Here is an 11,747-nt window from a genome sequence, read left to right as displayed (position 1 = left end):
CCGAAAACATCTGCATCCCATTGTTTACACGGCTTATTTCCCCGATAACCTCTGACATCGCGGTCGTATACCTAGGCAGGCTACTTACGGTAGTAACACATAATAACGCAATGGCCTAGGAAATAAGATAATGATAAGCCTCTCGCTCGTCAAATATGTTGATGCTGAATTTAATGTAGAGGCACATGGGCAATGGATGACAGAGGCTGATGAAGTTAAGCAAGGCATACTGCTGCTTTCTGGGACGAAGAGTGGGATTTTGAGCATTATGAACACCTGCACTAGCCGCTATAAAACGGTCTAATAAAATGAATGAATGAAGTAAACGCTGGTTAATAGATGTAGGCTCTATAAAAGCTTCCGGGGATCTCCTTGGTATAAATATTAAACTAAATCACTCCCCTCTAATGAAGTACACGATAGTATCGCATAGCTACTACTGTAGGTATGTTTAAGTTCCATCCTGTAGTTTACCTACTTAGGGTAGTCTACAATGCAACATTCGGTTGTTCCTGTTGCCCCTTTTCTAAATTTCACGCCTTTCACTAGGTATGTAGGTACGAATCGTTCGTAGGTACCGTACCTATCATAAGGTAGGTACATGATTTTTGTTCTAGAATATTGGATTTTAGCTTGAGCTTTTCATGTGCCTTCTATAGTCAGGGCATTAGCGCTTTTGTAGTTTCTCTTAGCCTCGAGTTCAAGAAAGCGAGAACAGGCTAGAACGTGATAGGCTGTGAGACTATAATAGTGTAATGTTTTTCTATTCTTAGGTCCCATTACCCCATTACCTATCATAACTCATGAATCTAGACACCTAACAGTTATTAAGTCGATGTCGGGTATCCCTTCTAGATAGTATACCGGAAGTCGGCAAGATCATCGATAACCTTCTTTCCTTCATCTGCGCGCTTATTCTCCCACCTTAGAAGGAGTATGGATATGCATGCAGCGACGACAGCTGCTATGCATATAGCCATCACAGCGATGATGCCAGGAATATAATCAGGGGCATCCTGTATTACAATTAGCGACTATTTTTATGGAAGCTTAGGTACCTAGGTAATGACGGGCTTTTGTTTACGAACCTGTTGTCGGAAGACCAGCGACGAATAAATGCCACCAAGCCCACTGATCGTGATCATGACGGCCGTGGCACAGGCGCGCTTGGCATCGCCACGAAGATTGTTGGCCTGCCAAGCCAGCGTAGTCACCACAAGCCCATTGACACCTGCTTCGCCTAAGAACGTCCCGATATACCTCGGCACGGGATCTTTAAGGAAGCCAGTCATGCATAGACCGACAATAGCGACAACGCCTTGCAAAATGACGAACGGTCCCCGTAGACGCAGCTTATCCGCGAGCCAAGAAACGACCAGGCCCTCTACGACGGAGAAGAGGGCCGGCGGGGCTGAAAGGACAAATGCTAGCTCTTGCGAGTAGCCCATGCCGTTCTTGAGGATGATGGGCAGGAAGAAGAGGAAAGCGTAGACACCGACGGCGCCTGCCGAGTACATCAGCGCAAAGGACCAGACCTTCCAGTCGGTGAGGGTGTCGACGAAGATGGCCCAGGTGACCCTGCCGCGCTCCTCGGAGCCGCGGTCCTCGGCGAGGCGCACCCTGACGAACGCGCTCTCCTCCGCCGAGAGGAAGGTGTTGCGGTCGGAGTCGGGGAAGTCGACGATGACGAACCAGGCCAGGACGGCGGCGGCGCAGGTGACGACGCCCTCGACGATGTAGATCCAGCGCCACCCCTTGTAGCTCGTGCGCGTCTTCGAGATCTGGATCAGCGCGAGCGCGAACACGTTGGCGAAGGCGGAGAGCGCGGACCCCGTCATGAAGAAGACGGCGAGGCGCTGCTGCACCTCGTACCGCCGGTACCAGGAGGAGATGAGGTAGACGCAGCCCGGGTAGAAGCCGGCCTCGAAGGCGCCGAGGAGGGCCCGCAGCACGGCGAGCCCGACCCAGTGGTCTAGGAAGCCGATGCCCATGGAGACGAGCCCCCAGGCGAAGGCGATGGCGGCGAGCCAGTTGGCGGCGCCGACGCGGTGGATCACCATGTTGCTCGGCAGCTCGAAGAGCATGTAGCCGATGAAGAAGACGAGCAGGGCGACGGAGGCGCGGTTGCCGACGGCGAGCCCGACGTCCTCGTCGAGCCCCGAGATGCGCGCTACCGAGATGTTGCTCCGGTCGACCATGGCGATCGTGTACAGCGCGCCGAGGATGGGCAGCAGTCTTACGTCGACTTTGCGCAGGACCCGCTTCTCGAATTTGGAGTCGTGGCCGCCGCCGCCGCCGCCGCGGCGCTCGCCTGCGTCCTCCGCAGATGGGGTGGCATCGTCAGCTTTCTCGTGGAGCGAGATGGACGGCTCCTTCTCGGCCATGGTTCGAAGGGGTGTGCTGTTTAGAACATGGGAGGATCAGCGATCAGCAGCGATTAGTGATAGGAAGAAGAAGATGAGGAAGATGAAGAGAATAGGAAGGTAAAGAAGAAAACCCAGAACAAAGTACAAAAGTGTCTGCCTGCCTGCCTACCCTAGGTCGGTACCTATCAACAATTGGACCAGCTGATTTCTCATTACCAATTCCAATTCCTCGGCCTTGATATAAGGCGATATAATGCCACTAAGCCGGGTAAGTTTGTGTGAAGGATGCGGAGAAAGATGCTATATTGGACTGTAGCGGGGGTATGGGTTTGTGGGGTAATAGCTGGGGTAAAGGGGGCACGGCTACCTACGTAGGCACATATCTGCCCTACCCAGGTAGTATTTTAACAGATCAACGATGATCTCCAAAGCTATATATTGGATATTTAATGATTGATGTTAATCATAAAGGTTGTTGAACTTAAGAATAGTTTAAATGTGAGCTTGACTATACTTTGCACGTATGTGTATAACTACCTACTATACCGTGCATGTAAATAGGAGGTAGTCTGATCATGCCGAATAGATGGCACATCCAACTACACCACACAATAAATTCATCCCAGCATTCAACTCATCCCAGCTCATCTCTCCCTTCCCTTCTTCTCGTTGGGTGCTAAGCTAATTCACGCCTAATAATGAACAGTGCACTTGTACGCCTTGCCTAACCCCACCCCCTTTTGTTAGCCTTATAAGTTCTCTTCTCTGCTAGACACATATAAACAGGTACTTACCACACCGCTCCATCCAATCCCTCACACAATGCTCGTCGCGGGTTGGGCACTGGATGTTGACCCCCGACTTAGGGTCGTTGATGCAGTTCATCGCCTTCTCGTACGCCTCCGGGTTGGGGCAGTCCATGCTTCGGCTCTGGAGCAGAGGGCTGGTAGTGGGAATGGCGATGGCAGCGGTTGCGCCGGCGAGGAGGGAGAGGAGGATGTTTTGGATCTGCATGTTGGGGGGGGTTTGGAAAGGAGTGAAGTCCGAATGACTAAGTGTCTTTGATGAATGGATGGACGTATGTTCTCTTGGACACACTCGGTTAGTATTAGAGATTAGATTCTTGGTGAAGGACTCTGATGTCTGGAGAAGCAATGGAACAATAACCATGGTATAGGTAGCGAGAAGCACTCCTTTATGCTTTTATGTTATTCCCAGTCTTTGATTGTATCCATAGGTCCCGCCGCCTCCTGAGATTAGATGCACTGGGGTCATAGCACCACCCAAGGATCCCGCCCCTAGAGAACTGAGGCTATCAAAGGTACACACTTAACTAGTTGTTGACAAAAAGGGATAGCGCACCAAACGCTTATCCCATTCCCATGTAACTATAATCCTGGAGAGATGGAAGAGAATGCCGGTACTCGAAAATGAACCTTACCGAGGTGGATTTGTTGCGCCATTCCATCCATCCATCCTACAAAGCAGAGGAGAGGAATCAAGGACCAGAATTCCATGTTCTCGCCGCCGCCGCAAAGGAAATTATACTAAGAGATTTCGAAAGCATCTATTATGTACTTATTAGTTAACTAGTGCCCAAGTGATGTGTTTTTGGCGCTTGGCACATCCGACAGAACGGGAAGAAAAGGGGAAATACCCACTATCAGGATGACAGCCCCCAAAGGAGGCAAGCTATAAAAGAAATTGATTGCGGCACGGTGAATTATTACGCTTACAGTTCCCCATGTTCTCTCTATTTACTAGTTGTGCTTACACGTATACGCAACTAGTATACCTACAGGCGGGAAGAAAAGCATCAGACGCGTAATGTTCCTCTCGTCGCTATACTGACACTTTGCTAGGTATCACGGTACAGAGGAGCCTTTCCCTGATGCTATACACTTCACACTGCACCAGAAATCAATAACTTTTTCAATGTTCCCATCTAAACTATGAGAGCATCAAGCCCATTTGATTAGCGGTGTGGCTTTCTTGAAAAGTGTAGGCTAGGTAGGCATTGAGATCTGAGTTCGTCGGCTGACATGAAGTGGCTCGAGGCTAGCAAGATGCCAACTAGGAGAATCGATGATGATGTTGCGTACAAAGCTCGATCTATCTTACAGTACCTATAAGTATAACGGCTTACAGCCTTCCTAACAACCTTCCTTCGTCTGCATCTTTAGACGAAACGCAGCCTTGCGCGAACAGTCTCCCCCATTGACGATACTAGTGCATGCGTAAGTAGTTAAGTAGGAATGCCCAACTCACGAATTTCTTGCCCTTGAATTTCATATATTCCCACCTCAGCGACAACCTCCTTCCTTTGCCTAGTTCCTGTGCCTTCTTTCTCCTTTCCCTAATTTTTTTCCGAAAGCTTCAATTCCTTGGCTCTCACGAGTACGTTGCGATAGAGACACCACATGCCCAGGCCCCTAGTTGCCATTTCCAACTCAGCGTTGTATAGTGCATGACACATTGGGGAATAGTGTTCTAAATCCATCCCGCCCCCTTTTCTTGGGACCCTTTTGAGGCTATATCGTTAATGAGCAGGGTTCAAGTCAAATACTCCATCACTGTAAGTCCTGCTGTTACTGGGGAAATATTTTTCGGTTTCTTGATACCACGGAGCCAGGGACCCCTATTCAAGAGGTACATAATGGCGATCTGTCAGTTTGTGCCGCTACGCCAAAATAAAAGATGAATAGATTATCTCTCGTTAATTATCTTTGCTTTATGTCAGTATTCTTAGCACACCCCTTTAGGTTTCGATGCATAGCACCGAAAGCTGAAAAGCTTCTTCTTCCGTTATCTGTCTTTTTAGGATTATCTGCGCACCTAGCGGGCAGCGGCATCTGAGTTCATTTTACTCAAACGGATCCAAACGACTCAGTCTTAATTGCCTTTAGCTTATGTCAGTATATCTAACGCGAACGGCTCTGAAGGGCGCCTGTGTCCTTAGGCTGGTAAGTAGTTCACCGTTGCCAATGTGATCGATCAGAAAGTAATCGCTTATTCCAACACCAACATTGAAGCTATTGTCAGTCAATAACTTTACTAGATAATACCTACGTAGAAACTGATTGGACATCGGACGAGGTGTTTCGAGTTGAAAGAAAGCAGACAGATCCACTTGATGGCCCCCTGTGTACATTCTTCGGCCCACGAGTTTACATCCTAGGATCATAACAGCTCTATAAACAACATTGAGTAGCACAAGGTACATCAAGGAGGTACTAGCCTACCTAGGTGCTGATGAGTTCCATGAACCGTAGTGCCTTCGGTTCAACTTGTGCGGCGCATGTTGGGGTGATCGATTACCCATTCACACACCCGCTCCCTTTACTGAATGTAAGCGAAAAGAGAGTTTGCTTATAAATATTCTTGTCAAACAGAAGTGAAGCGGTGTTGATGAAATCAACCAATGGAATAAATAATAGAAAATATTTGTAAGATCACTGGTATGGTTGGGCAACTATAAAAAGCGTCATGGAAGCCTGAAGCCTCGAAGTGATGAATAAAATTCCTAACGACCTAGCTAGAGAGAATCAATCCATGTGATGCAAGGAACTGAACTACCTCCCTAAAACAAGTTTAAACCCCGACTCGTCATCTATAGCAAAAGGAGATTTTGGCGGAATTCTTAAATCGCCCAACCCACAAGAACAGCATTATAGCATTGTAATTTTCATAATGTGTTGCCACAGGGCGAAATAGTTTGACGATTAACCGTAGACGAGCTTGAAGATGTCATTGTGGACGTAGTATTGGGGATTGCCGTTGATGTTCTCGGGGACCAGGTAGAATGACTGAGTGTAGCTCATGGGCCGCTGCTCTTCGTCGACCTAATCAACAGTTAGGTTAGCATGTATGCCATCATGAAGGGTGAATGATAAAATGATAGGCAGACGAACAAGAAGTTGGCCAGTGACAAGAACCATGATGTGGTTCTCACCAACACCGGGCTGAAGGTCCATGGTGGCGACCTGGTGCTTAATCTGCTGGAAGGGCAGGCCCTGGAAGTTCATGTTAGCGATTGCTTTTACATGAAGAATCTGATGTGATGGTTATCATACTGTCAACTTCTCGAGAATGGATTGGGTTCCCTTAAACGAAGCTGACTCGAAGGTCAACATGGAAGCATCTCGCTAGACAGTAAATATTAGCATTAACAAGAACAAGGATAGGTGGGCAATAAGACGCGTACGTATAGAGAGGACAGTCCGGTTCGGTCTTGGTCGAACTGGTTGTAGTAGTATTGCACGAACATAGCTAGATAGGTGGGCGCATGTTAGCAAGACAGCGAAGGTGTTGAGGGGTTGTGGTCGAAGGCGTAAGCACAAGCCGGATCAAGCTCGTCAATAGGTATCACATACTCGCGATGTTGATGAGTTCTATTCATCTGTTAGAATCTGAAAGCCAAAAGTAGTCAAACTGCCTTGATGTGTTGGGCAGTAATATGCGACGCGGCGCAGAAGGTGCCTCACCTGCAGACATCTTGAAGGGAGAGGCTTATGCCTTGTGAAAGATGCAAAGATTGATGATTGTTGAAGGGGTTTCGGGTACAAAGAGTAACGGATATAGACGTTACGCGTCGATAGATATTTATGAACACTTAATCTTTCGATCTCGAAAGACAAAGATTTTGTTGTTGTTGTGATTCAGGTAAGATAAAAAGATGAATGAAGTGAGGCCATTCGGGTTGGAGGGGCAAAAGGAAAGAAACAATCTCCACTTTATTTATGCGTGCTAAATTTGTTTTTTTGACCGCCCGCTTTGGGCTGGCGGGGTAACTCTTTTTCAGAGGCTGTTCCTACCTAATCACACACACAATACACACAGTCCAGATCGTCTGGCTTTTTTTTATATTGTACCTTTTTTTATGGCCAATCAAATTGGGTCCGGCGATTAGGGGTGGAGATATTGCTATCAGTTGATTATGTAAACGTAGGTAATTGAGTGACGTCGTTGGAATTTGTTAGCTTGGGAAGTCATGTACTTATTACGTCTGTGCTTTTTTTTTTTTTTCCTTGTTTATCATAAATTCGTGAATTCGTGAATACCCTCAGACATTTCACAACTATTCTCAATGAATTCAACATGTAAATTTATAAAATCTTGGAATTCTCATTGTTTCGTCTCGGGTACTAAAGAACCTGCAAATTCATTGATCTTCATGAAATCATGAATCTACCTAGGTACCTATTCACCTAGGTTAGACATACATCGGAGTACTCTTAAAATAACACTTGCTTGGTATTTATTTGAATCGGGAGAACGAGACCATCATCTCCACCCCTTCATCCATTTACCACCTAGGTAGCGTTACCTAGGTATACTCACTTTAGTGCTACTACCTAGGTAGGTAGTTACTACTCTAGCCATGGAACTCAATACTGTTCCCACGGAGAATGCACAAAATGGTGTCCTCCTGGAAACTGGGTTCTCGCGTCTTCTGAGGCGTCGCAGCACCAATGCAAGGCATCATGTCCGCGAACCTTCAGTAGACTCCCTAGACAGGATCTTTGATACTCGTACTGAGTCCCAGGTTCCACGCCTTCCTGTCGTCGAGAAAGTCATGACCTCGGAAGACAGACACTACGCTAACAATTCTTATGGCATCGCTGAGCTACGAGATGGCTTCTTTGATGCTATCTTCCTCCCGCCCGAGGAGGTTAACGTCCAGGACCTTATGACCCAGGCTGAGCAGACTCTTCCGTATGCTTTTCGGAAGAAAGACCCGTTATCCATACACAACTTTTTACCTAAGCAATGGCACGAGATCAAGGGAGTTGTTCGTCGCGTCGGCACTACGAGGGCTGGTATCAGGCTACTCAAGTCTTTCCTTGCTTTCTTCATCGCATATATCCTCTGTCTTTTCGCTCCTGTCCAGGACAGGCTCGGTCGTTATAGTTATATCATGGTAATCTCGACCATGATTAATCATCCCAGCAGGACTTTAGGAGCCCAGGTTGATGGTACCATTCTTACGATACTGGGCACAGCTACGGGACTAGGTTGGGGAGCTTTTGGTCTTTGGGTATCTACCGCTTCATCAACCGCACGAGTCGGTTACGGCGGTGTTCTCGCCGTCTTTCTCTTCTTATACATTTTTGTTATTGCATGTCTTCGTTCTTACTATATTCGCACCTACCAGGCTGTAATCTGTGCTGGGATTGCAATCTCGTATACTTGCCTAGCAGAAGTATCTGGGAAAGAGGTTTCCTGGTCTAAACTCCTCGCTTATGGTATACCTTGGGTTCTTGGGCAAGCTATTTCTCTCGTCATATGTTGCACTGTGTTCCCTGATGCTGGTGCCCGTCCACTAGCTGTAGCTCTTCATCAATCTTTCGGTGTTATGCTGGTAAGTTCTCTGAGCCGACTCTGAAACAAAACGACTGACTGTTCTTCAGGATGGTCTCGGTTTGACGAGGCAGGAAAGTATGAGGGTTCGGCGAAGGCTGACGCAGACATTTGTCAGCATGTCACAGGCGTATAGAGATCTAGTAATCGACTTCTCCATTACACTTTTTGACCCAAAAGACGTGTTGGCGCTGCGTAATCTCATTCAAGGCGTTATCCGGGCATTACTCAGCCTTAATAGCGAAACGAGAATTCTGGATCGGCTTGGAGATGAATCAGTTAGTAAATCAAGTCATGACCGATCTGTGCTGGAAGAATTCATTGTGGATATGGACGAGAAAGTACACATGCCAGAAACTGAAGAGATAAAGTTGGCGAAATTCGTTGCGAACAATTTGGCCGAGCCAACAGAAAGGCTTCTTGCATCTATGAAAATTGCCCTGCAAAGTTGCGACGCTGTCCTGATGGAAATGTGTGGTCATCGCCAATATCTTGGCCCTCCGAAGGACGTATCAAACGATATTCCTGGGTCGCTTGTGAAGCTGCGTAAGCGCATCATGGCTTTTAGTAACTGTCAAGACAGCATACTTGCGAGCGATCGGCTACCCCCTATGTATGCAGAATCTCCTGAGGTCGTTAAACTTTTCGCGTACTGCCGCCCAGTTCACCAAGCGGCGACGTCGATCGAGGCCCTCCTAGTAAAAGTAAACGGGATGGAACAGAGAAAACCAAAGCACCCCACGTTTCATCCATCATCCTACACCTTTTGGAAAGCAGTACATCGCACCAATGCCCAAGTTCGACACGATCGAGGTGGCGTAACTGCAGGCTCTTACTTCAAAAGCTTCAACGACATAGCAGTGATGATCCAAAAGATCAAATCTCGAGACTTCCAGCCATTGCCGAAAAATGATGATGATGGCAGCACATGCCAAAGTCACGATGCTTCGTATGCCACAATGACAGCTGAGGATCTCGAGGACGAATGGAGCATGGAAAAGAACCACACGCGACGTAATGTCTGGCTATTTCTTCATCGATTGCAAGGCTTCGAAACACGATTTGGTCTCAAAACTGCTGCGATTACTTCGGTATTATCCATCCCGGCATGGATTTCTCAATATCATTCCTGGTGGGATAGTTATGAGGCTTGGTGGGCAGTCGTTATGGCGTGGCTCATAATGGGACCCCGGTGAGTTACCCCCTTCAAGGTTACTCAATCTGATTTACCTTCTGACTTCCATAGAACTGGTGGTAATATTCAGGACCTGTTCACACGAGTTCTATGTGCCGTCCTTGGGTCTCTTTGGGCTGGTCTGTCATATGCAGCTGGAAATGGGAACCGATACGTCATTGCAATATTCGCCGTTATTTTCATGCTACCTATGATCTATAGGTACACGCAAAGTACGCACCCGGTAAGGCGCACCAAATCCTGTAGGCATAAGAAGGTTCTGACGTGTCACAGAGGTCTGGGCTTGTGGGCTGCGTTTCATTCACGGTTGTCTCTCTTGCGGAAGTTGCCGCGGAAGGCAGGCCATCTCCAGCTACAGTTGCGGCATCGCATGGTACCGCCATGGTTATCGGTGTAGTGGCATCAATAATCGTGAATTGGGTGTTATGGCCATTTGTTGCTCGCCATGATCTGCGAAAAGCAGTGGCTGCCATGCTGTTTTACACTAGCATTGTCTATCGGAGTAAGTCAAATTCATGAGATGATTTTCATGCCTTCTTCTAATAGGACCTCAGGTATTGTGTCTAGATATGTATACTACGAGGAAGGACATGAACCTACCCAAGAAGATATACAAGCTTCGGAGATACTCGAAGGACGTTTGCGAGAAGGGTTTGTAAGGTTAAGGCAACTTTTGGTATGGTAGCCACCTCTTTCGTCGATCGAAGAACTCTGCACCTAACAAGAAGCTAGGGTCTTACACGCCACGAGATACGTCTTCGAGCCCCTTTCGATCCTCTGCCCTATTCGGCACTGATTGACGCTTGTGAGCGGTTTTTCGAGTATACAGTCACAGCCCGCCAGGCATCTTTGTTTTACCATCCACATTTCATTAGAGACAACACCGAATTCGCCGCAGACTTACTGGGTCATCGAAGAGATGCGATTGCGACTATCTTGACCAATCTTTACGTCCTCTCTGGAGCCCTACGCGCCAACAGAAAAGTGCCTGTAAGCCCTTCAAGAAACTTGGTAGAATCATTTCGACCGTTTTATTGATGACATATTTGGCAGAGATATCTTCCAAGTGCTGCCGCAACTCGCAAGCAGCTACTAGATCGAATGAGGGTGCTCGAGTCCGAACTCGAAGCTAGCGGGCGGCTGAACGCCGACGAGAAATCAGAAGGGAAGAAATGGGCGCAGATCTACAGCCACTCATATAATGAGAGCTTGACAGGCTGCGTTGAACAGTTGGAAGAGCTGGAGAAATACACCAAGGTTATTGTTGGTGAACAAGGGTTAGTTGGTTCATCCATATGCCGGTGATGAAAAACAACTGACTGAAATCTGTTAGATTCGACTGTGCTTTCACGGATGGTGAATTATTAAAGGGTTGAGTAATACTTCTACGTGTACTCCAAGTCTCCCTTAAAAGATTATGAGGCAGGTAGTTCTGCCACGCAATGTGTTCCTATGTTTTTATGCACTAGGTACTAATCAGCAAATTCCTATCTAAAGACATGTTATTCAGGTCGGGAGACGATGTTAACGGTCGATGCTTTATGAATTGAGAAGGCCTCGTGAGATTTAGATGACTAGGCAGCCAAGGAAATGATTATACGAATACTATACGAATTTTGCGACGGGAATCACTTACTGTTCTTTACGAAGGTCATCACCAAAGTCTGATTTTTTTTAATTAATTATTTTTGGGAGATATAGGAACTGTTATATCAGACTTGCCCGTAACTTCGTAATGGCTAGCGTCAGCACGTTCCTGATTGATTGGTTAGTTCTAATTCAAGAGGCCAAACCGGTTCGTTTCCACTTTGGCCATTGCCAACTAT

At 47.2% G+C, this 11,747-nt stretch overlaps 4 protein-coding genes across 4 annotated transcripts; 1 reads left to right on the top strand and 3 right to left on the bottom strand.

Annotated features, from left to right (window-relative positions):
• Window positions 1-461: 461 nt before the first annotated feature.
• GGS25DRAFT_487121 (MFS general substrate transporter) lies at window positions 462-2,848 on the bottom strand. Its single transcript, XM_049260689.1, has 3 exons — window positions 2,512-2,848; window positions 1,089-2,400; window positions 462-1,016 (listed from the first exon to the last, which is right to left on the bottom strand). Exons 2-3 carry the CDS (start codon window positions 2,382-2,384, stop codon window positions 852-854), a joined length of 1,461 nt encoding a protein of 486 aa, XP_049117992.1. The 5' UTR covers window positions 2,385-2,400; window positions 2,512-2,848; the 3' UTR covers window positions 462-851.
• A 210-nt stretch (window positions 2,849-3,058) lies between these two features.
• On the bottom strand, window positions 3,059-3,380 carry GGS25DRAFT_520818 (uncharacterized protein; the record flags this gene model as incomplete). The annotated part of the gene is made up of 2 exons (XM_049263949.1): window positions 3,059-3,090; window positions 3,161-3,380. The coding sequence occupies 2 exons, from the start codon at window positions 3,378-3,380 to the stop codon at window positions 3,059-3,061; spliced, it is 252 nt and encodes an 83-aa protein (XP_049117991.1).
• A 2,051-nt stretch (window positions 3,381-5,431) lies between these two features.
• Window positions 5,432-7,125, bottom strand: GGS25DRAFT_487115 (nuclear transport factor 2). The gene is made up of 6 exons (XM_049260688.1): window positions 6,851-7,125; window positions 6,740-6,757; window positions 6,571-6,635; window positions 6,440-6,511; window positions 6,278-6,379; window positions 5,432-6,208 (listed from the first exon to the last, which is right to left on the bottom strand). The coding sequence occupies exons 1-6, from the start codon at window positions 6,858-6,860 to the stop codon at window positions 6,089-6,091; spliced, it is 387 nt and encodes a 128-aa protein (XP_049117990.1). The 5' UTR covers window positions 6,861-7,125; the 3' UTR covers window positions 5,432-6,088.
• Window positions 7,126-7,409: 284 nt separating this feature from the next.
• On the top strand, window positions 7,410-11,744 carry GGS25DRAFT_487112 (uncharacterized protein). The gene is made up of 8 exons (XM_049260687.1): window positions 7,410-8,727; window positions 8,777-9,918; window positions 9,973-10,144; window positions 10,195-10,423; window positions 10,476-10,597; window positions 10,654-10,911; window positions 10,975-11,198; window positions 11,255-11,744. Exons 1-8 carry the CDS (start codon window positions 7,747-7,749, stop codon window positions 11,295-11,297), a joined length of 3,171 nt encoding a protein of 1,056 aa, XP_049117989.1. The 5' UTR covers window positions 7,410-7,746; the 3' UTR covers window positions 11,298-11,744.
• The last annotated feature ends 3 nt before the right edge of the window (window positions 11,745-11,747 follow it).

This window comes from Hypoxylon fragiforme, assembly GCF_022984875.1.
Source record: "Hypoxylon fragiforme strain CBS 206.31 chromosome Unknown GGS25scaffold_4, whole genome shotgun sequence".
NCBI lineage: Eukaryota > Fungi > Ascomycota > Sordariomycetes > Xylariales > Hypoxylaceae > Hypoxylon > Hypoxylon fragiforme.
The sequence above is the reverse complement of the archived record's forward strand: the minus strand, read 5'-3'. Positions and strand labels throughout refer to the sequence as shown.

Excerpts from the sequence above, each read along its gene's own strand:
- GGS25DRAFT_487121 (XM_049260689.1), bottom strand. The coding sequence starts at position 2,384 with ATGGCCGAGAAGGAGCCGTCCATCTCGCTCCACGAGAAAGCTGACGAT. Across the intron at positions 1,017-1,088 it reads CGCTGGTCTTCCGACAACAG|GATGCCCCTGATTATATTCC; the intron begins GTTCGTAAACAA and ends ATTGTAATACAG.
- GGS25DRAFT_487115 (XM_049260688.1), bottom strand. Across the intron at positions 6,512-6,570 it reads CCGGACTGTCCTCTCTATAC|CGAGATGCTTCCATGTTGAC; the intron begins GTACGCGTCTTA and ends TTTACTGTCTAG. Across the intron at positions 6,209-6,277 it reads TTGTCACTGGCCAACTTCTT|GTCGACGAAGAGCAGCGGCC; the intron begins GTTCGTCTGCCT and ends ACTGTTGATTAG.
- GGS25DRAFT_487112 (XM_049260687.1), top strand. The coding sequence starts at position 7,747 with ATGGAACTCAATACTGTTCCCACGGAGAATGCACAAAATGGTGTCCTC. Across the intron at positions 10,598-10,653 it reads TAAGGTTAAGGCAACTTTTG|GGTCTTACACGCCACGAGAT; the intron begins GTATGGTAGCCA and ends ACAAGAAGCTAG. Across the intron at positions 11,199-11,254 it reads GTTATTGTTGGTGAACAAGG|ATTCGACTGTGCTTTCACGG; the intron begins GTTAGTTGGTTC and ends GAAATCTGTTAG.